The sequence below is a fragment of the Tamandua tetradactyla genome, chromosome 10 (assembly GCF_023851605.1).
Source record: "Tamandua tetradactyla isolate mTamTet1 chromosome 10, mTamTet1.pri, whole genome shotgun sequence".
NCBI classification, from domain to species: domain Eukaryota; kingdom Metazoa; phylum Chordata; class Mammalia; order Pilosa; family Myrmecophagidae; genus Tamandua; species Tamandua tetradactyla.
The window spans coordinates 17,861,374-17,889,220 of NC_135336.1; the positions used below are offsets into that span (position 1 = coordinate 17,861,374).

Consider the following 27,847-nt stretch of genomic DNA (forward strand, 5'->3'; position numbering starts at 1 on the left):
ACCTCTCTGCTCATTTGGCACTTATATCTAGGCCCTTTTTTTGGCTGGACAGAGGGGGCAGCCGTGTAGCAGCATCTGGCAGCGCCTCCTCCAAACACCCCAGGAAAATTCTGAAAACCAAATTGCTTGGGAGTGCTGTTCGCAGTCCTGGAAGGACAAAGCTGGGTTAGCAGATGCCCCCATGGCCAACGATTCCATCCTAAATCCCTTGCTTCAACTCCACTAAGAAATCTTTGGCCACTGTCAAATCAGATCATTTGCTCAGAGACCAGCCCAGATCCCAGGCCTCCCCTCCCCTCCTGCTTCAGCTCAGGCTTTGTTCCAGGCACTGATGGGACAGGGACAAAGGCCAAAAATCTCTGCCCCCACAGCGTTCACATTCTAGCCAGGCCCTTCCCAATTCTGGTTGCGCACTGGAATCACCTGGGGAGCTTTAAAAATTTATAGGTGCTGAGCTCCAACCCAGAGATGCTGATCTAATTGTTTTGGGGGGTGGCGTCTGGGCATACGTATTTTTAAAAGCTTCCCGCGTGATTCTTACACGCAGTGGTATTAAGAATCTCTGGGTTCAAAGCCTGTGGTCCACTAAGCACCCCACCCCCACATCTCCGCCCACTTGCTGAGTCAGAATCTGCATTTCCACAAGATCCCAGGTGATTCAGTTGCTTACTGAAGTTTGAGAAGCATTGATCTACTTAGTATGTTGTTTTGCTTCACCCACGCTCATTTCCCTAGCCAGCATCACAGCTTCCACAGTTCCCTCAAGCTGTAGCAGTAGCTTTCAGAATTTTTTGACTGTGACCTCCGGAAAGAAATCGATTCTACAAGACACAGAACACACACATAAAAAAACAAAAATGTCACAAACAATACTTTTACTGCCTGTGATGCACTCACATGCGTTCAGGGGATGTTACTGGCACCTACTGTGCGCCAGGCATTGTTTTAGGTACCTGTGACTGTCCAGGCAAAAAACCCATGAATATTGTGGAGCTTATGCGTGTGTGTGTGGCAGGAGGGATCATAAAGTTCAAAATGAATCATTGTTATGGAGGACATGGTGGAAGAGTAATATAATAAAATTTCTTTTAAAAGTCACATTTCTCAGAGGGCTTCCAGAGAAGGGGTGCTGCTTCTGTTCTATTTCTTGATCAGGGTGCTGGATATATTCACTTTGTAAAAATGCATAAACTTTTGCACTTCTCCAGACGTATGCTTACTTCAATAAAAGTTCAAAAAATTACATTCTGATATTTTCTATTCTATCATATCCTCTTTCGTTAGGAAAAGAAAATAGCCAGTCAAATTCCAGTAAATTCAATTTCACCTCTTACTAGGGGTGGTGACAGTAGTTTAAAAAACATTGCTATATTTCAGAAAAACAAAAACAAAAGAACCTTCAGCCCAATCACTCTGTGGCACCCCCCAACTCTTGGCTGAGCAGCCCGCTTACAGTTGGGGTGTCCTGGCTGCCTGTCACCCCGATGTTGCCTTCCTCACCCCCGTGCTTCCCCTGCAGTGCAACCATCTCATGGCACCTTGTCGGCACTACCAAAAAGCTCAAGCAGCTTGGTCCGCCTCCGCTCAGAACGAGAATTGACAAGTCCTTCTCCTGGCAGAGTCACTGTACTGTGGGCAGCTCTCCTAAAGTTCCAGATCTGGGAAGAGACTGGCACAGGCACGTTAGAGGGATGGGTTATCCCCACGGCCATGTCCCGCATCTCTTGAGCCATATGCTTCTAGTCTGTGTCTCATTTCCTGCATCATGTTGCCAGCTCCTTTGGTCTTTCTGCCTATTGCACCAGGGTCAAAGAAGGATGCGGGCATGGAGATAGCCTCAGAGGCATCTTCTGGCACAGTGCTGCTGCTCAGTGCGGTGCTGGGGACAATTGGTGGAGAACAGGACAGGAGATGGATGGGAGGCAGAGACCTCCCCTCCTCCAGCCGGAAGCTGCAGATAACCCTGCACCCGGGGTGTGTAAGAGCCATGGATCTGGCTCTTGAGGGAAACTGGAGGGGAGGCAGGGGAGTGGGCTGCTAGGCTCACCCAAGAGAATTGTCTAGAAGGACTGACCAGGATGGAGGTGCTTTGACTCCTGGCTTTATTTGCTCTTGAGCTTGACTTAGCAAATCAGTTATTTGCATCAACTGAATCCAAAAATCTAGTTAGTCTTGATATTTCCTGAAGCAAGGCTCCTAGGTTTGAGATTAGTTTGTTGTGCCTTAGTGGTTCAGAGGACAGACTTCACAGTCAGAAAATTGGATTAAAATCCTGGCTCCACTACTACAAGCACTGTAAACCTGAGCCAGTTACTTAACCATTAGAGCTCAGTTCTATCATCTGTAAAATGGGGATGATCATGTGTACCTCACTGGGTTGTTGGGGAGGCTGAATGAGAGTAAATGCAAAGTACAGCTCCTTACCCATAGGTCAGCCCCATAGATGTTAGCAATTATTATTTCTGAGGAAGTATGAGACAGGCTAGGGAGACTGGCTGTCCTCCTGACTTCCTCCCTTAAGGTCAGGTAATAAGGGGAAAGACCTTGGCCTGACTGTGCCCAGAAGTGGGGTTGGGGTCCTGTCTGCCACAGACCTTTTCTTGGCCAAGGGAGGGCCACCTCCATGCTTGGTGGCCCTGGCTCTGTGGGGTAGGGCAGCCATGACAGACACTATTATCAAGTAATTTTGTAGAAATTTGCCCTGCCCACCTCACATGGCAAGGTGCCACCACCCAAAAGCACACAGACCAGACTCTCTTTAGATATCTGGAATTCTTCCCCTTGCTGGTGTCCTACTATCCTCTGGCCCTGACTCTTGGACCCAGTGCTTGACCACCCAGAGCGTAGAAAGAGCCACCCTACTCAGTTCCAGTGGAGGAGCACTAGAATGGGGGTTCTCCAATTCTAAGAAGCAATTCTGCTGCTGCTGATTTACCATGTGGAAAAAAAATCACTTCAGTTGCTTCATTTCTAAACTAAAGAAGTTGGATGGAAAGTTTCCAAGATCACATCCAGCTGTGAATGTTTAAATGCAGTGTGGGGCTGCATTTAACAATTCCAATCTCTCTGCAGCCCCAGAGGCCTAGGACAGGGCCACCTCCAACCCTTTTCCTGGAGCCCACGGAGGGTGTTTGGGTGAAGGGGAGCTGGTCGCAGGATTGTGACACTTTCTACTAAGGACATAGGCAGAAACGGTCACAGGCAAGGGGGACCTTCTTCTTTCCTGCTCCCTTTTGGGAACTCTCACCCCATTTCTCAGAAAAGGAAACCGAAGTAATCCTTACCTCACCTCCCAGCCAAAGAAAGAAAATTCAGAGCTCTGTTCCCAGTGACAATGCAGCCTGCAGACCCTGATCCTGTCCCAGCTGGAAGCAGCCCTGGGCAGTGGGACTTAGAATCAAAGGCTCAGGGCCAACTGGCACTGTTACTGTCTCTACATCATCTGTAAAATGGGTACAACAGAACTGGCTTGCCAAATGGTCTCGGTCTGATTGCCCTAGCTTCTGCTTCACCTCTCCTACCTTTTGGCACCACAGGAATGCTCAAGCAGGACCAAGTGGGGGTGGGGATCGGGGGTGGGGCGGGGGAAGGGAAGCACCGGGTGTGGAGGGGGATTGTAAACAGGAACTGGTCCTTTAAAAGGGAGGGGCCGCACCCCGCAAGGCCCCGCCCCCCCAGGCGGCGCAGGCGCGCGCGGGGTGCAGGAACCCGGCGGGAGGGTGGGAGCTCGCTGGCTCGCCGGCCGGCTAGCGGGGCCGGAGCACCTGCAGGGGCCGGCGCGGGGCGCGGCGCCCGGAGGCCCGACCTCGACGTCGGGAGGCCAGGGCGGGTGGACTGGCCCGGGACGCGGGGGCGAGACCCCGCAGGCCTCTTTCCCGGTGGACGGCGCGGAAGGAGCCGGGTGGGGGGCGGTGTGAGCGGGTACGGAGGGCAGCACCATCTGGAGGGGCGGGACCGCGCGGCCTCTGGGGGGTAAGCGAGTGCGCTGGGCCGAGCCAGTGGACGGCCTCGGGCCGGGAGTGCAGCGGGATCGCGGCGGACTTAAACCCGCGCTGCCCGAGCAACAGCCGCAGCGGGTCGGGGTGCTCAGCTGGGGCCCGCAGCACCTCCGCGGGCTGAAGCTCGGCGTGGAGGAGCAAGGGGGTGTGGGTCCGGCCGTGCAGGAGGAGGGCGGGGTGGGCTTGGGGGTGCAGGAACGGGGCGGCCGCGGCCACGAGCCCAGCTTGGGGGTGGTGTGGGGGCCGCCGGACGGCGCGGACTGGAGGCGCCCGCCGCGGTGGACGGGTTCCGCGAGCTGGCCTGTGGTGCAGGAGGAGGGCCTGGGGCCCCGCAAGCAGCACCAGGAGAAGTGGGGAGACAGCCCCGCAGTGCAGGAGCGTGGCGAGGCCCGCGCCGGGGTGCAGGAGCGGGGGGAAGGGAGCCCACGCAGGCTGCTGCAGCAGTCAGAACAGCTCCCCGAGTTTGGGGACGGCTCCCGAGAACGCCGAGAAGAGCTCGAAAGTTCCCAGGGGCAGGGAGAGCGAAATTGGGAGAGCTGCGGGCACCCAGGACGGGAGGCGGTGGTCCTGGGAGCGGCACCGACGCGCCGGGTGAGACCCGAGGTGGTGGGGCGAGCCCGGCCCGTGGGGCCCCAGGGTCCTGAGGGGGAGGGGCGCCTGGGGGTGCAGGAAGTAAATTGGCTGCCCGGGGTGCAGGAGGGACAGGTGGTCCGGGCTGTCCAGGAAACATACCTGGAAGAGAAGAGGACCCAAGAGAGAGAAGGGCCCCCGGAAGAGCACAGGATCCGAAGGCGTAGGCGGCGGCGGAGGTGGTAACCCCCAAGCTGACGGTCCTGCACCAGGAAGAGGGGAGTGTAGGATGTAAGGGGCGGGGGGAGCGTAGGAGAGCAGTGAACCTGGGAGACTTGAGAGCCACTGCCTGAAGGCAGACCTTCAGTATTCTCTTTGGCCATCTCACCCTGGACATATTCGAAGCACCGTCTTCAGGGAGAAAGCAGAAGGAAGCAGGTGAGGAAATCCAGTTCTGGTCTCAGCTGGACATTGGTGTGAATGTTTGAAAGTAGGAGGCTGATGATACCTCAGGAGTGGATGGTTTCCAAAACTGTCGGTGTACTCGCATGTTTTTCAACCTGGGAAGGGAGGAAGCAGTGGAATTTTCAGTAGCAAGGTAGGACCCCACCTGCTCCCCACCTTCCCCATACGGGTAAATGCTAACTGGAATGATAGGGCATCTCTTAGAGCCCAGACTGGAGGTGAGACCCTCTGGGTGCTTGCCAGGCATAGGCAGAGGGAAGGGAGGGGCCAGTACCAGGGCTGGAGTTGCAGGTGAGGAGATAGGGGTACCTCCATGCCTTAACTGGTGTAGTCACAGGTTGTCCCTAGTGAACAAAACATCCCAGAAAAGGGAAGTGGGCAGTGTTACCCAGACTCTGTCATGTAACCCCAGTGGCCCCATGAGCTGAGATGTGACTTGCAGCTGGTGGCTGAGACACGAGCCTGACCTGCTCCCGCCACACCTTCTTATCACAGCTGATTTATGTGAGGGCCCTGAGCCAAGGCAGAAGGGGAGAGCTGCTGTGAGGCCTTCTGTCTGCACTTGAGACCTTGGACCCCATCCTTAAGGGCTGGATGGGGAGGGGGTATCTGTACCATCAGACTCTGGGTCTTTTCTGTGGTATGAGCCCTGACTTCTGCCACACCCTGGGGAGCTGAACAGATGGGTAGCTGTGGCATCAGGGATTCTGCACCAGCCAGGGTCAGCTCCAAGCCCAGCCTAGCAGTGGGGCGCGCGTGCATGTGTGTGTGTGTGTGTGTGTGTGTGTGTGTGTTGGAGAGAGAGAGAGGGGTAGATTTGGCTTTCTGTTGACTACCTCATGGCCTGGATGCCAGTTCTACCCCTTATTCCTGGCCAGGGGGCTCTAGTGGGCTAGGCTTATAGACCTCAGCCCCCTGTGGCTGCTCACCTCTTCCATGGCATTGTCTGGGTTCTTGGTGCCCTAGCTCTGGGATAGGGGTGGGTGCAGAGTTGCTCCTGCCTCGGGGTGCCTACCTGGGACCCATCTCTGCCCCAGCCCAGGTGTGGCTCTGAGTCAGATGGCCCCTGCACCCCTACCCTACACCAGACTGGGCGGGGAGAGTGAGTGTACCCCTCCGGAAGCAGTGAAGGTAGTCATGGCGTCCCAGGCAGGCAATTGCTTGGGCCTTGCTGGCGGAGCCGGTTAGCCTGCTGCTCATGTAAACCCAAAGCAAACCTGTCTGTCAGCTTCGTCCCACGCCTATCATGCTGCCACCCCAAACACCTGCATGCTGGAAGTTCACATGCTGTGTCCATGGCATGGTGTTTGTGTCTTCTGGAATGGCCAAAGTGGAGAGACTTGGCTGTTGTAAACACATGCACACAAGCACACACCTTCATCCACTCATTTCAGGTTGATTTCTTTTAATTCGTGGTAGATGAAGGGACGGAGAAAGGATTTGGCCATCAGACAGATCTGGGTTTAGTTCTGGTTTTGCCACGTATTAGCTGTGTACATGGGCAAGATAATGTCTGGGCCTCAGTTCCCTTATCTGTGAAATGGGGGAAATACTGGTGTCAGTCTCACAAGGCTGTTGTGAAGACTGGATGCATGCAAAGCCCTTGGCACCATGCCTGGCACGTGGCAGGTGCTCAGCAAAAAGCTCCTTTTATTACTATCTCTGGGGCTAGACTCAGAGCTGGGAAAGGCTGTCTCCTTCCCCTGTGGAAAGGTTTCTCCTAGCAGAGGGATCAGACCTTTCTTCCCCAATCCGGGGGAGTCCTGGCTGGCAGATATTGGGGGCGAGGGGTCAGTGCTCCCACACCATTTCCTCTGACCCCTAAGCCCACAATGATCTGCTTGCAATTTTTTGTATGGACATATGTTTTGTATCTCTTGCGCAAATCTCTAGATCGGAAATGACTGGATTATATGGTAGGTATACATTTAACATTTTAAGAAATTGCCAGCCTATTTACCAAAGTGCTTATACCATTTTATATATGCTTAAGCACCGTATGGAAGTTCTAGTTGCACCACATTCTTGCCAATATAGGTATAATCAATGTCTTTAATTTTAAACATTCTAATAGGTCTGTAGTGGTATCTCATTGTAGTTTTAATTTGTATTTCCCTAATAGCTAATATTGTTGAGCATCTTTTCATGTGCTTATTTGTCATTTGTATGTCTTCTTTGGTGTAGTATCTTTTTTTTCCAATTGTTTACCCGTTTTTATTAATGGGATGGCTTGCTTTTTTAATATTAAAATTTGAGATTTCTTTGTATCTTTTGGATACAGGTCTCTTATCAGATATTTGATTTGTAAATATTTTCTGCCAGGCTGTGGTTTGCTTTTTTATTGTCCTGACAGTGTCTTCTGAAGAGCCCAGAAGTTTTAACTTTTAATGAAGACCACTTTATCAGTTTGTTCTCTTATGGATTGTGCATTTGGTGTGTCTAAGAAATCTTTGCCTAACCCATAGTCACAACACTTTTCTCCTATGTTTTCTTCTAGAATAATTTTGGGTTTTACATTTAGATCTATAATCCATTTTGGGTTAATTTTTGTATATGGTGCGAGTTATGAATTAAAGTTGGGTTTTTTTGCTTATGGGTATCCTATTATTCCAGCCCCATTTGTTGAAAAAATTGTTGTTTCTCCACTGAATTGCCTTTGCTTCTTTGTTGTCCATATATGCAGGTGTGTTTTTATGCCAGTGCCATACTGTCTTGATTACTATAGGTTTATAGTAAGTCTTAATAGCAGGGTAAGATCCCCAACTTTGTTCTTCATTTCAAAATTGGCTTTTACTAAGCTCTCTGTATTTCCATATGCGTTTTAGAGTTAATTTTACAATAAAAGCCTTCTGGGATTTTGATTGAGATTGTATTGAATGTATAGATACATTGACAACAAACCACAAGGTATGGGTGTTCATTAATTTTTTCAGCAGTGTTTTGTAGTTTACAGGTCTTTCGCATCTTTTGTCAAATATGTCCTTAAACATTTCATATTTTGGGATGGTATTACAAATGTAGTTATTATGCCATTGTTTTTAAAATTTCCATTTCCAGTTGTTTGTCATGTTGTGCTTGAATCCTACAATCTTGTTAAATTGACTTATTATTTCTGGTAGCCTTTTTGTAGGTTCCATTGCATTTTCTGCATAGACTATCATGTCATCTGCTAATAAAGACAGTTTTACTTCTTCCTTTTTGATCTTTATGTCTTTTGCGTATTTCTCTTTCTTGTCTGATTGCAGTGACTAGACCAACTGGTGTAATTTCGTACAGAAGAACAGTTGCCTTGTTCCTGATATTTAAGGGGAAGGATTCTGTCTATTCAGTATGATGTTAGCTATAGGATTTTTATATGGTCTTTATTGGGGTGCCCTCTTCTATTCCTACTCTGCTGAGAGTTTTAATCAGGAGTGGGCATTGGATTTTGTCAAATTATTTTTCTTTGTCTGTTGAAATGATCATTGTAAGATTTTTCTTTCTTAGTTTGCTAGTGGTGAATTACACTAATTGATTTTTGAATGTTAAACTTGGTCATGATGTCTTATCCTTTTTATATATTGTTGTATTCTGTTTGCTAAAATTTTGTTAAGAATTTTTGCAAGCGAAGGTAGTTTTCTTTTCTTGTAATGTCATTAGACTTCATAGCATACATCTTTAACTTATCAAAGTCTACCTTCAAGTGATATTAATATGAGAACCTTAAAATAGTGTACTTCCATTACTTCCTTCCCTTTATGTTTTTCCTAAAATTGTACATATGCTATAAATGTCATGTAACTTATACGTAAATATGTTATACTTACCCATGTAGTTACCAATACAATTGTTTTTCATTTCTTTGTAGAGATCTATATCTCTATATGTATAATTTTTCTTTTGCCTGAAGGACATCCTTTAACATTCCCTCCCCCCACACACCCTTTATTAGAGGTGTGGGTTTATAGAACAATCATGCATAAAATTCAGGATTCCAATACACAACCGCTTAACCAACACCTTACATTGGTGTGGAATATTTATTACAATTGATGGTAGCACATTTTAATAGTTATACTGTTAGTTAAAGTCCAGGGTTTAACTTAGGGTTAAAGAAGTGTAGTTCCATGGATTTTTTTAAAAAGATTTTCTTCTATTACTATATATATAATCTATATAACCTAACATTTTTCCTTTGAATGATATTCAGTTGTATATCTCAGTGCCGTTAATTGTATTTACAATGTTGTGCTACCATCATCACCATCCATTACCAACAGATTTCCATCATCACACATAGGAACCCTGTACATTTTAAGCTTTACTTCTCATTGCCGATCCCCATCTCATCTAGATTCTGACTTTATGAGTTTGTTTATTCCGATTATTTCAAATCAGTGAGGCCATACAATATTGGTTCTTTTGTGTCTGACTTATTTTACTCAACATAATGTCTTCAGGGTTCAGCCATGATGTTGCATGTAGCAAGACTTCAACCCTTTTTACAGCTGAATAATATTCCATTGTGTATATATACCACATTTTATTTATCCATTTATACCACAACACTTGGGTTTTTTCCATCTTTTTGCAATTGTGAATAATGCTGCTATGAATAATGCACACATTAGTGTGCAAATACCTGTTCAAGACCTTGCTTTCAATTATTTTGGGTATATGCTTAGTAGTGGGATTGCCAGATCACATGGTAAGTCTATATTTAGCTTTCTGAGAAACCACCAAACTGTCCTTTGTGGCTGCACCATTTTACATGGGCACCAGCAATGAATGAGTGCTGTTCTCTGCATCCTCTCCCACACTTCTTTTGTTGTTGTTATTGTTGTTGTTTTAACATTTTTTATTGTGAAATATAACATATTTACAAAAAAATAAATTTCAAAGTACATTGCAGCAGGTAGTTAAAGAACAGATTTCAGAGTTTGATATGGGTTTCATTTCCAGTTTTAGGTTTTCCCTTCTAGCTGCTCCGAGACACTGGAGCATAAAAGAGACATCAGTTTAATGATTCAGCAGTCATACTCATTTGTTAAATCCTGTCGTCTCTGTTATAACTCCTTCTCCTTTGATCCTTCTCCCAATCTTTAGGGGTACTTGGGTTCTGCCCTTTCTAACTTTTTCATGTTGAAAAGGGGTGTTGACAGTATGGGATAGGGGATGGAACTAGTTGATGTTCTTGGAGAGGCTGGCCCCTCCAGGTTTCAGGACTTATCTGGCCTAGGGAACCCTTCTGGAGGTTGTAGATTCTTGGAATGTAATTTTAGTACCCTCTCACACTTGTCATTTTCTTTTTTTTAAATACAGCTATCCTATGGGTGTGAAGGATTTCTTTATGTATTCTGAATATTAAACCTTTATTGGGTATATGTGGTTCCAAATATTTCCTCCCATTGTGTAGATTGTCGTTTTATTTTTGTGATAAAGTGCTTTGAGGCACAAAAGTCTTGAATTTTGTTGAGATCTCATTTACTTATTTTTTCTTTTGTTGCTTGTACTTTGGGTGTAAAGTCTAAGAAACCATTGGCTAACACATGGTCCTGAAGATGCTCCCCTAGGTTTCATTCTAGGCGTTTGATAGTTCTGGCTAAATTTAGATATTTAGGTCTTTGATATATTTTGAGTTGATTTTTTTGTGTATGGCATGTGGTAGGGTTCCTCCTCCTTTTTTTTTTTTTTTTTTGCAAATGGAGATCCAGTTTTCCCAGCACTATTTGTTGAAGAGACTATTCTTTCCCTTTGAGTGTCTTTGCCATCCTGTCAGTATTCAGTTGTCCAAAATGTAAGAGTTCATTTCTGAGCTCTCAGTTTGATTCCATTGGTCCATATGTCTGTCCTTATACCAGTACCATAATGTTTTGATTCCTGTGGCTTTGTAATAAGTTTTAAGGTTGGGAAGTGTGAGTGCTCCAAATTCATTCTTCTTTTAAAGATGGCTATAGCTATTTGGGGACCCTTATCCTTCCATGTAAATTTGATGACGGACTTGTGCATTTTTGCAAAGAAGGTGATTGGAATTGCATTGAATCTATAAATTGCTTTGAGTAGTTTTGATGTCTTAATGATGTCGTCTTCCACTCCATGAACATGGAAGGTCCTTCCATTTATTTAGGTCTTTGATTTCTTTTAGCAATGTTTTGTAGTTTTCTACTACAAGTCCTTTATATCCTTGGATAGATTTATACCTAGCAATTCAATTCTTTATGTTGCCATTATAAAATGAATTTTTTTCTTGATTTGTTCTTCAGTTGTTCATTGCATGTGTATAGAAACACTACTGATTTTGGGGTGTTGCTCTTCTACCCTGCCACTTTGCTGAATTCATTTATTAGCTCTAAGAGCTTTGTTGTGGATTTTTCAGGATTTTCTGTTTATAGGATGTCATCTGCAAATAGGGAATGTTTTACTTCTTCCTTTCCAGTTGGGTGCTTTTTATTACTTTCCTCATTGCTCTGAAAGAACCTCCATGACACTGGTGACAGGGAATAGCCTTGTCCTGTTCCTGATCTTAGAGGAAAGGCTTTCAGTCTTTCGCCATTACATAGGTTGTTAGCTGTGGGCCTTTGATATATGCCCTTTATCATGTTTAGGAAGTATGTTTCTATTCCTAGTTCTCTACGTGCTTTTATTAAGAAGGCGCGCTGGGTTTTGTCTGATGCCTTTTCTGCATCAATTGAGATATGATCATACATTTTTTTTCCTTTCATTGTGTTAATGTGGCATATTACATTAATTGATTTCCTTATGTTGGACCACCCTTGCATACCAGGGATAAATCCCACTTGCTCATGGTGTATAATCCTTTTAATATGCTCTTGGATTTGGTTTGGTGGTATTTTGTTGAGGATTTTTGCATCTATATTTATAAGAAATATTGATCTGTAGTTTTCTTTTCTTGTTATTTCTCTGGCTTTTGTATGAGGGTGATGTTGGCCTTGTTCCCTCCTGTTTGGTTTTTTTGGAAGACTTTGAGCAGAATTGGAGTTTGGTCTTCTGGAATGTTTGGTAGAATTTCCCCTGTGAAGCCGTCTAGTCCTGGGCCTTTCTTTGTTGGGAGAGTTTAGATTACTGACTCTCTGTCTTCACTAGTATTTAGTTTGTGAGGTCTTCTGTTTCTTCTTGAGTCAATGTAGGTAGTTTGTATGCTTCTAAGAATTTGTCCTTTTCATCTAGCTTATCTAATTTATTGGTGTACAGTTGCTGATAGTATTCTCTTGTAGTCCTTTTTTTTTCCAGTGGTGTTGGTAGTGAGGTCCCCTTTTCATTTCTGATTCTACTTATTTGTGTCCTCTCTTTTCTTTGACCATCTAGCTGAAGGTTTGTCAATTTTATTGATCTGTTCAGTGACCCAGCCTTTGGTTTTGTTGATCCTCTCCATTATTTTTGTTGTTGTTCTTTATTTCATTCATCTCTGCTCAAATCTTTATTTCCTTCCTTCTGCTTACTTAGGGTTTAGTTTGCCTGTTTTTTCTAGTTCCTCAGTTTTGAGTTTTGGTGTCATGTATTAAGTCTTTCTTCTTTTAAATGTAAGCATTTAGAGCTGTAAATTTTCCTCCTGTACTGCCTTTGCTGCATCCCATGAGTTTAGTATGTTGCATTTTCATTTGCCTCAAGATATTTCCTAATTTTGCTTCTGATAACCTCTTTAACTCAATGGTTATTTAATAGTATATTGTTCATTTCCACATGTTTGTGAATTTTTGTGTTGTTCTCATTGATTTCTAAATGCATTCCATTTTGGCTGGAGAAGATACATTGTATGATTTCAATATTTTTTAACTTACTGTTCTAGTTTGCTAGCTGCCGGAATGCAACACACCAGAGACGGATTGGCTTTTAATAAAAGGGGATTTATTTTGTTGGTTCTTCAGAGGAAAGGCAGCTAACTTTCCACTGAGGTTCTTTCTTACGTAGAAGGCACAAGATGGTCTCTGCTGGTCTTCTCTCCAGGCCCCTGGGTTCCAACAACTTTCCCTGGGGTGACTTCTTTCTGCATCTCCAAAGGCCTGGGCTGAGCTGCAAGTGCTGAGATGAGGAATGCTGAGCTGCTTAGCAGTGCTACATTGCAATCTCCCATTTAAGCATCAGCCAATTAAGTCAAACGTCACTCATTGCAGCAGACATGCCTCCTAGCTGACTGCAAATGTAATTGGCAACAGATGAGGTTCACGCACCATTGGCTTATGTCCACAGCAACAAGACTAGGTATGCTCACCTGGCCAAGTTGACGACTGAATCTAACACACTTACTGAGACTGGTTTTGTGACCCAACATGTGGTCTGTCCTGGAGAATGAGACACGTTCACTTGAGAAGAATGTGTGTTCTGTTTTTGTTGGTTATAAGGTTATATATATATATGTCTGTTAGCTCTAGTTGGCTTAGAGTATCATTCAGTCTTATACTTCCTAAATGATCTTCTGATTAGATGTTGTATCTGTTATTGAGAGTGGTGTAATAAAGTCTCCTACTATTAATCTACAGCAATCAATTTCTCCCTTCAAATCTGCCAGTATTTGCTTCATATATTTTGTGGCTCTGCTGTTGGGTACATATATATTTATAATTACTTTTCCAGTTGAATTGTCTGCTTTATCAGTATATACTGGTATGTACGTACGGACGTATGCATGTATGTGTGTTAGTCCTTCCTTACTCTTTTTTATGTTCCAAGTCTATGTCTCAGTCTTTCTGACTTCCAAGCCTGTGTTATCTGATACAGGAATAGCTCCCCCAGCTCTCTTTTGGTTACTGCTTGCATGGTGTGTTTTTTCTTCCCTTCCACCCTCAACCTACTTGTATCTTTGAATTTAAGGCGAGTCTCTTGCAGACGGCATATAGTTGGGTCATGCTTTTTTAGCCATTCTGCCAGTCTCTGCCTTTTGACTGGAGAGTTTAACCATTTACATTTCAGTCACTACTGATAATCGGGCTTTCTTCTGCCTTTTTCTATTTAGCCTTTATAAGTTTTATACCTTCTTTGTCCCTCCCTCTCTTCTGTTAATACCCACTTTTATATTTATTTGATTTTTTTTAGTTATACCATGTTGAGTGCCTTCTTATTTCTATCTGGATATATTTTTCATCTAATTTCCTTGTGGCTGCTATAGGGTTAAAATTTAACATCCTAAATATGCAACAACAATATTTGATTTGATACCAACCTAATTTCAGTAGCATGTACATATATTTTTCCTATACCCCTTTGTCCCCCCACCATTTTTTTAAATGATCTTAAATTTTTATTACAGAAGTTGTGGGTTTACAGAACAGTCATGCATAAAACAGGATTCCCATACACCTCCCCACCACCAACACTTGCATTGGTGTGGAAAATTTGTTACAATTGATAACACTTTTCTTGTAATTCTAGTTTTTTTTTTAACAGTAGTTACATTTGTTACAGTTGATGAAAGATTATTAAAATGGTACTTTAACTATTGTCTATAGTTTATGTAGAGGTATTTTTCCCCATATTCTTGACTTACTGTTTTTTTGTTCATGCATGTCTTTATTTTATTACTCTTCTCCCATACACTGATTAAAGGAGTATCAACCACAGGGTTTTTACAATCACACGGTCACATGATATAAGCTATATAGTTATACAATCATTATCAGAGATCAAGGCTGCTGGATTACATTCAGTAATTTCAGGTATTTTCCTTCTGGCTATTCTGATACACTAGAAATTAAAAAGAAATATCTGTATAATGAGTCAGTTGTCATAATCATCTGTTAAATCCTAATTTCTCAGTTAATACCGCCTCCTTCTCATTTGACCCTTCTCTCAGTCCTCAGGGATATTTAGGTAATGACCATTTTAGCTTCTTCATCCTAAAAAAGGGTGTCGACCCTTATGGGGTAGAGGAATGAAACTGGTTGATGTTCTTGGAGAGACTTGTACCTCTGGGTTTCAGGGGCTTATCTGGCAAAGGAACCATATAGAGGATCCCCACTATTTATTTATTTATTCCCATCATTTGTTTTTATACCTGTTAACACTTACATCTTTGTCCATTGTATGCCCCAAAATACTGATTTATCATTGCATCTGTAGTAAGAATTGGAGTTACATACCAAACCATATACTACAATAATACTGCCGTTTATAATTACACAAATGGTTACCTTTACTGCCAGTCTTTTTTGGTGCTGTTTTGAAGGTCTGTCTAGTGTCCTTCCCTTTCAGTCCTAAGAACTCCCTTAAGCATTGCTTATATGGCAAGTCCAGTGGTAATGAACTCCCTCAGCTTCTGTTTACCTGGGAATGTCTTCGTCTCTTCCTCATTTTTGGAAGAAAGTCTTGCTGGATATAAAATGCCTGGCTGACAGTTTCTTTCAGCATGTGAAATAGGCCAACCCACGGTCTTCTTGTCTCCATGATTTATTATGAGAAACCAGCACTCCATCTAATATGCCTCCCTTGTATGTAACACGTTGATCCTCATCTGTGGAAATGCCTGGTTTTTGCCAGGACGTTGGAGGGGCAGTCACCCTTTGGCTTAGTGCTGGGGAGGGAATGTAGGGGTCTTATTGCTTCTTAAACAGATTTTCACTAATCCTCTGCATTTTAGCATTTCCCTTCCATCTCTTCTTTGTTTTCCAGAGGCTCTGGGACTGCCAGTTCCTAGGCCTTTTGAGGATTTGGTGAACTAAATCAAGAGCTTCTCACCTTGGGGTGTGTGATTTTTCTCTAGCCTGCTGTCAATTGTCACTGGCCCATTTGCCTTCTAGCTTCCAAAGTTTTGTTGTGGTTGTCTCCTCCTTAGGAATGTATGGCATTTACTAAAATATATATATATATATATATATCTTTTTTATTGTAATTTTGCTCTGGGAAGGAGTGAAATTATATGCATGTGAGAAATCTGTTAATCTTTTCCTGGAACCTCTTTTCCTTCATTAAACTTCCTCACAGAATCCATGAATTCATTCAGCATTCAGGATATAGTCAGTCTGGTATGGGATATGAGACCCCATTTCTGCCCTCCAGAGGCCCATATCATTAAGCCAAGCACTTGAGTGTACAGTCATGTATGGACCGAATCCTAGCTCCACTTCTTACACTCTGGGTGACCGGGTCACCTCTTCAGCGCCTCAGTTTATTCATCTACAAAATGGGGATTATCTAAGATATAGTAAAGAGGGTTTTTAACAAGGCAGGAAAGATGAGGCTTTTAGTATAGAGGCTGATACATAGTATCTCCAAGAGGCCCCAGCCTGTGCTCCTTCATATTCCCCCAGACCCCCTAACCAGGCTGAGCACATAGTAGGTACATGGTGAGTAGCTGGAGAGAGGGGTGGGGTCCCTCCCTGCAGCAGCTGTGCCTCCTGGGAGCCCTGGTGGGCATGAGCGCACTGGGCTCTTCCTGTCTGCCCCTGCTGATCTCCTAATGAGGTAAGGTCCCCTCCCTGGGCCCCTGACCATCCCCAGTCCCAAGCCTTGGCAAGGCTACCCCTTCTGCTTGAAAGCAAGTAGAGAAGGCCTTCTCTGTGACCAGAAGAAAATCCTCATCGCCCTGAATGATTATCTCCCCCAGCTCCTAGGATCCATTTCTTGTAGTAGCTTCTTGAGCATCTTGGATTAGGCAAGCCCCTTACCCTTCCCAGGGTTTGTTTACTCCTTGTTAAAATGGGCAGCCAGGATACATTGGGATTTAAGGTGTATATCTTCAAGCCTCTGACCTTTTTCTTCCTCCTATAGGGATTTGGACCTTTCCGCCCTGGGCCCTCCAGCCTGTCCTGGATGGAATGTTCTCAGCCTCTGGAGTTCTGGTGGAGACATGGGTCCAAGGGGACGAGCAATGTCTCTTGCAGAGTAAATGCTCCACAGTTCACCGCTCTGGCTTCTCACTACTCTTCCTTTCTCTCCCAACCTCCAGCGCCCAACAATAGGCCCCTTCAGTTCTGGGCTCTTGCTGAGGGGGTGGGGTGCGGTCTGAGCTGTGGACAGGGTGACTAGCTGGGCGGCCTCTGCTCAGCCACTGGAAGGGCTCTGGAGTGGGCTGGCTGCTGGGAGCTGGCCTGTGTCCTGCCCGCCTGCCTTCCCTCACTCCCCCGGGAGTCCCTGCTGAGCCTTGGCGCCGTGACAGTGCTTGGGAAGCATCACAGCCCTGGCACCTGAGTGTGTGGCGTGCGTGTGCACGGAGACCCAGACAACGGCAGGAATTTAGCTGCTGTCACACGACTGGTGTTTGTGTGCAGGGGAGGGATGCTCCAGGAATGTGTTGGGGCTCTCACTGTCCTGCCTCTGGGAATCAGGGTGGACATGCCAGTCTTGAGCTGCTTGTCTTAGTTTGCCAGGGCTGCTGTGACAAATACCGCAGACTGGTTGGCTTAAACAACAGGAATTTATTGTCTCAGCTTTGGAAGCTACAAGCCCAAAACCAAGGTGTCAGCAGGACATGCTTTCTCTGGGAGCCTGTAGCATTCTAGTGGTTGATTTTCAGAGCTCCTTGGTATTCCTTGACTTGTAAATGCATCCTCTGTGTCCATCTGCATCATGATATATGTCTCCTTCTCTGGCTTCCACTGACTGGCTGTGTCCAGATTTCCTTTGCTTATGAGAACTTCAACTGTATTAGAATCAAACCCACCCTTGTTCAGTTTGGCCACACTCTAATAACATAGTCATTCTTAGTTGGGGGTTGAGCCACAGGAGGGCCCCTCTGCCTGGAGTGTCTGCCCCACCCATCGCGCTCAGCCTTCTACCCTGTTGTAGCCTGCCAGACCCAGACCTCCTTCCCTTCAACCCCTGTGGCATCCTGTGCCCAGATTCTCCCTCCAAAGTTGTTGCAGTGAAGGCTGATTCAAGTCTTTCCCTCTGCCTGAAGGGCCAGCCGAGCTGTCATGGAGTCTGAAACAGCTTTGTGGAAGCAAAGTAGCTTAGTGGGTCTGGGACAGAAGTGGCTATAATGGGATTGACAGCCCCTCTTCCCACAAAGTGGCTTCTCTGGATTAGAAATAATGGGAGGTGCACACTGGGCTGGTAGAGGACAACCAGGCTTGTTTGTGGAGCCCATTGGGGAAGTAAGGTGGCAGCAGCTCATGGGAAAAGAGGTAGGCTTCCCTTTCCCCACTGTCTGTCACAAAGGCTTGATGTCCTTTTCAGCAAAACTTCTCGACCAGGTTTCTTGCCAGGTTTTGCCTTCCAGGTGACAGATGTAAACAAATGGTTACTATACAATGTACAAACCACAATATAGAGGTATGTGCAAAAGTCTCCCTTCATAGAATTATGTTTTTTTTTTTTTTTTGGAGGGGGGAACGGTCCAGGAATCGAACCTGGGTCTCCCGCATGAAAGGCAGGCATTCTAACCACTGAACTACCCATGCACCCCATAGAATTATGTTTTCTTTTCTTTTTTTTCTGCATGGGCAGGCACTGGGAATTAAACCCGGGTCTCCGGCATGGCAGGCAAGAACTCTGCCTGCTGAACCACTGTGGCCCACCTAGAATTATGTTGTAATACAAGTGTTAGGGGACTACTGACCCTTAAGGACTGGAGCATGATAGATCATTTAAAAAATGTTGTTCTTTTGGCTCCTTTCCACATGTATTATGACATGTTTTTACTACTCTTGTTTTCAAATGTCACTTGAATGAAACAACGTAGGAACATGGTAAAAGGAACCATTTGGGGATAGGAAATTGGGGGTTTACAGAGGAGATAAAATTTGATTTGGGTCTTGAAGGGTGTATAGAAGTTCATCTTGTAAACAAAGATAAGGAGGAATGTCACAGAAAGAAATTAAAGAACAAGGTATGTTTAGAGAAGGGCAAGTATTTGGTTGGAACATAGAGACATTTGAAGGGAATCATAATAGTGGAGGTAGAAAAATAGGCAAGGGTTGGATCCTCAAGAGCCTTGTGTACCAATAAGGAGTTTGGCTCCAAAATTTCAGAAGGATATCAGCAGGGAAGGGACATCAAGTCTGTGTTCAGCTGATGATAATAACAAGAGTTGACTGGGTGCCAGGTGCTGTCCTTAGTGTGCTGTTCATTATCTCCTTGAATCTTCACAACAGCCTGAAGAAACAGGTACTGCTTATCTCCATTTCGCAGATGAAGAAACTGAGGCTGAGGTCATTTGCTCGAATGTTGCTCAACTAGAAAGTGACAGAGCCAAGGTTTCCGCCCAGGTCTGACTGACTCCTGATCCTGAGGTTATTGATGGAAGGAATAATTACAAGATAGAAATGATTTTTTGGCTTGCCCAGGTGGTTGGGGGACCAGGGTGAGGTTTCTAGCCCTGGTGTCTAGTGAGCTTGTGATGTTTTCCGTCAGAACATGGAAGCCTGATGAGCAGATCTCAGGGGGGTCATGATGAGCTCAGTTTGGATATGCTGAGTTTATGGTACCTGTGCAGCCTCCCGGGTCTAGAGCCACAGGAGCTCAGGAGTGGAGACAGATTTTTTGGGAGTGGCCAGTACTGGGTGGTACTTGGAGCCCAGGGAGCTCAGCATTCATGAAGGAGAAAAGGAAGAGAGAGTTCAAAAATCTTAGGAAACACCAGCAGTTATGGAGAAGGGTGAAGAGGACTCTAGGCCTCTGGGCCTAGCACTGCCAGCAAACACAGCTTTGGCCTTGCTTGTCCTCAGGACCTCCCCTGGGAGGGGGGAGTGGCCTCTTGTGTTCTGGAGATGGAGAGGGTGTGGATAGCCACAGTGTGTGTCTGAATCACCCCCTTCTCTTCCTTGGCCCCTGGCCAGCCTTCTGGGATCAGTATGCTATCAGACCTGGGCTGACCTTGAGGCTGCCCAGGTGTATTCTACAGTTCTCTCTGGGATATGGTTCCGAGGGGACCCAGCCTGGCCTTTTCCAGAAGCTTGGGTCCTACGCAAAGAGGGTGAGTTAAGAGTGCCAGGGCTAGGTGGTGCTGGCAAGTGAAGGCTAGGTCGTCCTTTAGTCTGAGGAGGAGCTGTGAGCATGTCACTCCTCATCCCCAATATGCTGTCTTTCCTCCTGGGCTTGGAGAATAGGCAGGCAGAGGTGGGAGAGGGCCAGCTTGGAGGTGGGGTTGGCATATATTCCTGAGAATACGGTAGCTTGTTTTGGAAAAATCCTCTTGGCCGGAAATTGCATGTCACGTCTGCTCCTCAGTGTGGATTTGTCACTTCACCGATGCTGTTGGCTAGCCTGGGGGGGGGGGGGGGGTTACAGCCGAGGCATGCTAGTTGCCAGTGCCTTCTGGCTCCCTCTAGCAAGGTGGTGTGAAGAGATAAGGGGACAAGCTGTAGACCAGAGGGGGTGTACATGTGGGGGTGGATCCCCCAAATCCTGGAGGTAGGTTGCAGCCAGTGGATGCGTCACAGCTGGACGGTATTTGGAGGTAGAGAGCAGGAAGGAGGACTGGTTTGGATCAGACCTTGCAGCCCACCAGGGGAAGAAGGGATGGATCTGCTTTTCTCGGCTTTGTTTTCTCCACATACTTCTGACTTTGAGCCCTTGAAGCTGCTCCCCAAACCAGTTTCTGACATAGCTGCAGTAAGTTGCAGAGGAGCTTCTGCTTAAAATAAAATCAGGCATCCTGGACCTCCTACCTGGTTACCCCCTACCCACAAGGCATGGGGAAGGGGCTGTGTGAGGAGTGTGAACCTTTTGGGAACTCTCCCAGTGCCCTCCTGGGGGGTCTCAGCATCTCCCCCTCCTCTCCCACCTCCCCCACCTCTGCCTTAGTCCGGAAGGAGTGAGGGTGCCCAGAGCTCTACCCTAAATACCTGGTGCTAAGGAGTCAGTGGATGCTTCAGATGCCAATGGGATGAGAGGGTGTTCTTGTGGAGCCTTGGGGCCCTCCGGCCTGGAGGAGGTGCCTCTTTGCAGTGGGGCTTCCTCTCCTGGGTTGGGGGAGTGCTTGGAGGTGATGAGAGCTCTGCGTGGGCACATGTGGAGCAGCTTCTCCAGCAGGGAGCCCAGCAGGGAGTGGAGTCACTCCTCCGAGGCCAGGGAGGTCAGCCCGGGTACCCAGACGCACCGCCTATGATGTCTTTGCGTGTGTGGGGGTGGGCAGGCAAGGAGGTGTCAAGGTCGGACGTGGCGGAGGCACCAGGCCAGGGGCGGGCTGCTGCCTCATTCCCGAGTAGGGGGAGGTGGAGCCTCCACAGCCTGGTGGGGAATAGACTGGGGAGACTTGCTCCGTATGAGAGCCGGGAGTGCGGGACTGCCGCGGGGGGCGGGGGGCTGCAGCAAGGGAGCAGCGGAGCCGGGCAGGTGGGGGCAAGCGACGCGGAAGCTAGGGCAGGTAGAGGGATGGGCTTCCGCGCCCTGCAAGTCTAGAAGGACGGAATTCGGTTCGAGTCAGGGCGGAGGTTTTTCCTTCTGTGGGCTTCTGGGATGGTCCCTCTTATCCTGGAATCTGGGGGAGGGGCGCCGATTGGCAGACCTGATTGGTGGCTCTAGAGCTCTGGGGTCCTGGAGGCGGGCCGAGGAGCTAAGGGGAGCCGTGACTCCGGTCGGAGAGGTGGAGCCCCCAGCACCTGCTCTCTGGGGGTCAGTCCGCGGCTGGCACAGCTCGGGGAGCCCGGGAGCCTCGCTGCAGAGGACGGCGGCTCGACTGAATGGAGGGTGGGGGTGGGGGAGGGGAGAGGAAGGCCACAGACCCCCTCTCCCCCTCCCCCGGAGGAGAGACCGCGACCACCCGGACTTGAGCAGCGAGTGGCAGGATATGAGGCTGGAGGGTGGGGAGCATGAACGGGGACCTCCTCCCAGGTCGAGGCGCTTTAGGAGCTCCTGCCCTCCTTCTAGAGAGGATGCTCGAGGCTCAGCCCGCAGGACGCAGGCCAGTGACGCTACCGATGCTGTTGGAGGGGCGGAGGCTGTGGCCCTGCTCTGCTTCCCGCCCTGGCTCTGGCTCTGGCCCTGGCCCTGGCTCTGGCCCTGGCCCTGGCCCTGGCCCTGGCCCTGGCTCTGGGAATTCTGGCTCCATGGGGGAAGGATCTGCTTACCAGCGCCTGGGCAGGAGTGAGGAGGGCCAGCAGGTAATGGGGAGAGGCTGGGTGCATTGGCGGGTGCAGGCTCCATCCCCATCTACTACCGGAGCCCAGCCCTGCTCTATGAGGACAGATCCTAGGGCTGTCAGGCTGGGTAAAGGGTGGCATGTGTTGGGGGAAGGGGATGTCATTGGTGGTGAATTAGTGATGCTGGCTTCTGCGTCAGTATATGCAGGTTCCCTGGGACCCAGATAGGGGGCTGGGTGTGCTTTCCCCCACACCCACAGGATGCATTGCCAGGGTTTGGGTTTAGAGTCTTTTATGGGCATTAAGTCCCTGTGCTTTGGACATTCCCTCTTACTAGACTTTCAGATATGTACATCCTATCAAATCTCCCTGTTTGCTTTGGAAAATATGGTCACTCCATTTATGGGGGCCACTGCCCCTCCGCTTGGGCACCAAGCACTTTCCTTCCTGGCCGGCAGAGGGCAGTAGCTGATAGGGAAAATGGGAGCAGGGGCTGGGAGGGTTGGGGCAGAAAGGTAGACCTATTCTCCTGGACTGGGAGATGGAGTCCTGGAGCTGAGCCTGAGCTCTTATCCCACCCCTCTCCTGCTTTTCTGCTTTTCTGCTTCTCGCAGCTTCCCATGGCTGGATGGCTGGGCAAGCTGCTAAGGTTTGTTCTTATGGGACAACCAAGGGAAGGGTCAGTCATGGAATCTGATGGATTTAGGGTACATCTTTCTGGGGCTGGCTAGCTTTTAAACTGTCCAGTCTGACCCAGCACTCCCCATCTTGCAGTCAAGAGGGTACCCCTGCTTAAATTGTCTCCCTGAAGGCAGGCCTATGGGTGTTCTTCTGGATGGTGCCTGGTAGGGGGTAGGCTGTAGCCTTCTCTGAGCTATGGGCATGGTCTGCCAGGGTTTGGGACAAAGTCAACTCCACTGTGACCTTGGCTTGACCTCACTTTGTCCATTAGCTCTGACCCTGGCCTTCAGACTGGTGAATCCTTTGGACTGAGGGAAGGTTGCATCTGGCTGTCTCCACAAGCTCTAGATGGTAGGTGACAGGTGAATGGGGGTGGGGGCCTGATTGCTGGAGGTGTTCCCCTCCCCCCAGACCAGGAAATGACTGTCCCTTCAGGCACTGCCAGAGAGGTAAAACACTGAGAGAGGCCATGGAAAGAGAGCCTGGGATGCTGACTCCCCAAACCTCTCTCACCCCAGCTGCCTACCCCCACCAGCCAGCTGGGGCTCCCTGGCCAGCTGGCCAGGGACAAGAGAGCAGTGTGCAAGAAACAGGGGCTCCCAGGGCAAGGGGCGGGGGGAGCTGGGGGAGTCAGAGAGGACTTCCTGCAGCTGTCAGGTGTGTCTGGGGGCCATAGCAAGGGGGGGGGTGTAAGAGCAGCTGGCGCCCTTTTGGGGAGGGGCAGAAGGATCATTTGTCAGCTCTAGGAACGTGGGGGGCCCGTGGAGGCTTGATGGAGTGTCTCCAGGCCTCTTAAGCTGGGATTGTTGTCTCTGTGTGTGGGTGATATATAAGAGCCATCCTACAGCCTGGGATCCTACAACTCTGGGCTGGGGACATCCTAGCAGCGGTTTAGGGGCATGTTTGTTTGTTTTGTGGGGGTTTTGGACTTTGGCCAGCTGGTCTGGGAAGGAGGCACCCTGGGGGTTGTCAGCAGCAGACAAGGCAACCCCGGGGGAGGGGGTGGAGATCCTTCACCCCCACCCCACCCTCACTCTTGGCTGGACTGCCCCACTCTGGCAGGCTGCCGGCCTCCTATTTCCGTCGGGCACCAGGGTAACAGGGCCACATTAGGGTCTGAGCCAGGAGACGCCCAGCCAAGGCTGGGACTGGGGGATGGGGGACAGTCTCCCTGCAAGGTCCAGGGAAGACCTTTTGGGGTTCAGACTCCCAATTCAGGCCGTGTCCTAGCTCCCACAGCCCCAGATAAGCCTGTGGGGGGAAGGGGAGCCTCTAGCCCCCCTTTGTACATTGCTGCTTGATTCACATAGCCCGCACTCCCAAATCCCAGGAGTTGTCTGCAACGGTGGGGGCTGGGGTGGAAGCAACAGACAGGGGGCCTTGTGTATGGGGAGGCGGGGGGGGGGGGGGGGCAGCGCGGGTGGTTGGAAGGAAGAGTCCCCCCATTCCCGCCGCCGTCTTGGCAGTGATTCAGAAAGGTCCTTTTTCAGCCAGTGTCAGAGCTGCTCAGCTGGGGAGGGAGGGAGGCGGAGGGAGGGCGGGCAGTCGGATGGGGGAGCCAGGGAGGAGGGCTGGAGCTGTGACCACTGCACTGGAGAGAAGACAGAGAAACGGGACAGAGACTCTGGCTGGAGAAGAGCAGAGTAGCCTGTTCTCTATTAGACTAGCTGTGAAAATTCTACCAGGTTTGCAGCAGAGAGAGGTCTCCCCCATTCTTCTGACCCCCATTTCCCACCCCCTGTGTGGGATTTTGGCGGCTCCTGGGGCAGACACCTGACCGGCTTCCCTTTGAGGCGAGCCTGGAGCTCAAGAGCTGAGACTTCTGTTCCCCCACTTTCTCGGGCCAGAGCCCCAGTGGTACCCTTCAAGGGGGTGCAGCTCCGTGGAGATGCCGGCAGCCCGTCGGTTCCCTGGCCTGGAGCTCTCCTTCCCTCTCCTGGCCAGACTGCGGCGTCGCCTGTACACAGTGAGTGGGGGGCTGGGGGGCAGGAGTTGTACTGACAGGCTACCAGATCGGCGCCTGGAGACCAGCATTCTGCTGAGGGGCAGAGAGCAGCACTGGGAGTGACCAAGGGACACCTCCAACAGGGGCTTGTTGTGTGTGTGGGTCTCTGAGCCGAGTGGCCTCTCCTCTGCTCGGCTGTGTTCTTGTTGGCGAGTGAGTCAGGAAAGTGTGCAGAGGAGCGGGTCAGGTGCCACAAGAGCCACACATGTCTGACACAGGTGTGCACACTCCACGCCGTCCTGGGGCCTGGCAAGCACGGAGTTGAAGACTGAGCGGGCAGGGGGTCAGGGGTGCGGGGCGCAGCAGTGCTCTGTGCTTCACAAAGACTTGGTGGGGGGAGGGGCAGGGACTTGTCCAGGGTCATCCTGGGGTGAGTGTTGGAGACCGAGCTGAGACCCAGGATCCTGACTCCTTTCTCGCCATCAGGATCCCAGTGTTCTTCCCAGGCTACTCCCCCTAACACCGCCCCAATGCAGAGCAGCCCTGTGCCTGGGGGGGTCGGGGAGCAGGCAAGGGAGCATCTGCCCAGCTGAGCAGGCCAGGTTTGCTAGCTGGTGTTGCAGGGAAAGCAGGCTGGGCTGGGCTTTCTAAGTATCTTCAGGCGGGGGTGGGGGTGGGAGGGAGGAAAAGGGGGGGCTCTGGGTCTCCCCTAACCCTGACCAGCTAGGGCATGGCTTTGAGTTGTTCCGAGGGGCTGCCTCCTACCCTGGGAGAGGGGAGGGATGGGGAGCCTTGAGTCCCCGGACTTGGGGTGGGGGGAGAGGTGGGGGGGGCACTGACTACTTGCCCTGGTGGGGGCTGGGAACCCCCATCTTGAACCTGAACCCCATGTGTAGGAGATGGGACCACTCTGTTTCAGGGACAGGATAATGACGGTGGAATTGCTGACTGGCCCTGCCTGGCCAGGCTGCTGAGAGTGGAGTGAGTTTCACGGTGCACCTGTGGGGTTTTCTTCTGGAAAGCAGTGGCCCCCACCCTCTAAAACGACAAACCCTCTCTCTTTTCTTTTCTTCTTTTTTTTAATGATAGATGGTTTCCTTGAGGGTAAATGAGTTAATATGGCTGACTGCTTAGAACTGTGCTGGCATATAGTGACTGCGATTGATACACTGGATGTTTTTTTTTTACTGTTAACATTCTTAAATGAAATTGAGATATAACCTGATCACTGTGTGTGTGTGTGTGTGTGTGTGTGTGTGTGTATGGTTAAAAAAGAAAATTAGTATGATGCCAAATGTGACCAAAAGATATGCCATATTGATACCACTTTATGTATTCTAATATGCCAGTACTTGGGAACGACTGCAGGAGGTGACATAACGGAGTAGTCAGACGCTAAGACTTCAAGTAGAACTGCCATGAAGGCAACATCTGCAAGAGCTGAGAGGGATTTTGAAATAATAAGGGTGGGCTGCTCTGAGTGACATTTTCTGAAGTAGTGAGCAGGTCATCCTGTGTCCTGAACAAATCAGAGTCCTCTTTTCCCTCAGTTTATACACTAGCTCCATTCAGGAAATTCAGTATGTACTGAAACTGCAAAAATACTTCCTTGTTTGTATATAAAATGGAATTAGGTTCTAGGTTTGGGTGGTTGTAAACAGGTTTTTCACTTGTAGGAATTGAAAACCGTGTAGGATTTGGGACCGTTTGTGAGACTGCCCTGTTCGTTGCAAGAGAGTTCTTGTTGCCCTGCTAAATGCCGCTCACGCCTGCCCCCACCCCCCACCGTTGTGACAGAGGGTGCATAGTCCTTGTGAGAACTGTCAGAGTAAAGGGTTGCAGCTTAAAGTTTGACAGCCACCCATCTGGTACAGCCCCCTTGCTGAAAGAGCCAGGGCTTGAACTAAGGCCTTCTCATTCCCATTTGTCACTCTTTGTACTGTCCTGAACTGCCTGGGAAAGTCTGAACTTCTGGCACTGTGTTGGCAAGATGCTGGGAACTATGGGGGCAGGAGGCTCCCGCTGGGTCCGGGCTGTGCCTGCAGCTTCTCTTAGTACAGTGCATGGTGAGAGCTAGGGCGAGGCCACCTCTGAGATGGAACGGGGCTCGCCTGGCCCCTGGAAGGCAGCTGGCCCTTTCCCTGCTGCCCTCTCCCTCAGGCAGGCTCGAGCTTGGGCCAGGGGCTGGCCTGGTTAAAACCCTCAGCTCTGAGGACAGGGATAGGCTTGGCATTCGGTGCACCAGGCCCCTCGGCTTTGAGGGTGCCACAAAGAGTGTAGATCAGAGGCTGCTCGCTGGTGGCCCATTGGCTGCTTGTGGCTTGCAGAGAGAGGTGTTTTGTTTGGTCTGCAAGTGTGTGTGTGTATGGGTGTGTGTGTATTTCAAACTTGCATTAGTTGACAGCAGTGAAAATCAGAAAGATACAATGTTCAGTGAAAACAAGGAACAGAATGGAATGGTTAATGTGTAAATATTTATGTAGAGGAAAAGCAGAGTCTGGAAGGACATGTAAAAGACGTTGATGGCGGCTGGCTTCATGCAGGGGTGCCCAGTGGCTATGCTTTGGGGAGGGAGTGAGACTTACTTAACTGTAGGCTCCTATATGCCTTTTGAATTTTTTTCCATATGCATATGTTACCTTTTAAAAAACTAATAGTAATAATGGCAAAATTTCATATTTCAAAATTCCAATATTTCTTGAAAAAACTGGAAGCTTTGCTAACTCTGAGCCACAGTCCCTCCGGACAACCCTTGCAGGAGCTGAGCAGGGCTGCCTCGTTTAGGTGGGCATCTAAAAGTCCAACCACTGCCTGCCCCTCCCTCTTAACTTGCGCTGCAAGCACTTAAGTTGTGGGGGTCCCAGGGACTGTAAGGTTTTGTCCAGGAATGTCAGGCCTTGGGAGGAACCCTGCTTAGTGCTCATCTTGTCCTCAATCCTTCCCTGGGGCGCATCAGATCTGGGAGCCCATGATGGGCCTCAGGGATATGGCACCCCCCCCCCCCCAAATTTTATTCAGACTTCATTAGTAATGAGCATGTGCATTTTTCGGTAGAGACAACAGTTTTTATCAGATTCTCAGAGTTATGAGCCGCTGAGGAAGGAACCCAGGCATGGCTGAGTTTATCTCTGGTCACAACTCCTGACTCCCAGGCCAGGGCTGTGTACCAGCTACCCAGATAGATCCTTGTCAGCAGGAAGTGGAGAGGTAGGTTCAGGGTACTGTACAGCTTTTTT

At 48.6% G+C, this 27,847-nt stretch overlaps 2 protein-coding genes across 13 annotated transcripts in view; both read left to right on the forward strand.

Annotated features, from left to right (window-relative positions):
- Window positions 1-1,825: 1,825 nt before the first annotated feature.
- Window positions 1,826-27,817, forward strand: LOC143647599 (uncharacterized). The gene is made up of 4 exons (XM_077117462.1): window positions 1,826-1,974; window positions 3,679-3,811; window positions 3,930-5,006; window positions 27,666-27,817. The coding sequence occupies exons 1-3, from the start codon at window positions 1,826-1,828 to the stop codon at window positions 4,812-4,814; spliced, it is 1,167 nt and encodes a 388-aa protein (XP_076973577.1). The 3' UTR covers window positions 4,815-5,006; window positions 27,666-27,817.
- TNK2 (tyrosine kinase non receptor 2) overlaps window positions 16,856-27,847 on the forward strand; it is a 31,822-nt gene continuing 20,830 nt past the window's right edge. For 4 of the 12 annotated variants that reach the window (XM_077118016.1, XM_077118018.1, XM_077118017.1 and 1 more), the window contains exon 1: window positions 16,856-20,979. In XM_077118016.1, the coding sequence (XP_076974131.1) occupies window positions 20,791-20,979 (189 nt within the window). In that variant the 5' untranslated portion in view covers window positions 16,856-20,790. Of the gene's footprint in view, window positions 20,980-21,008; window positions 22,007-22,210; window positions 23,018-24,168; window positions 24,633-27,847 lie in introns of those variants that run through there. The other 8 variants (XM_077118026.1, XM_077118027.1, XM_077118024.1 and 5 more) reach the window with 8 other exon arrangements.

Bases quoted from the DNA above. Each gene is read 5' to 3' on its own strand.
- LOC143647599 (XM_077117462.1), top strand. From the start codon at position 1,826: ATGGAGATAGCCTCAGAGGCATCTTCTGGCACAGTGCTGCTGCTCAGT. The intron at 1,975-3,678 runs GTGTGTAAGAGC...CCGCCCCCCCAG, and splicing joins CAGATAACCCTGCACCCGGG to GCGGCGCAGGCGCGCGCGGG. The intron at 3,812-3,929 runs GTCGGGAGGCCA...GCGGGTACGGAG, and splicing joins CCCGGAGGCCCGACCTCGAC to GGCAGCACCATCTGGAGGGG.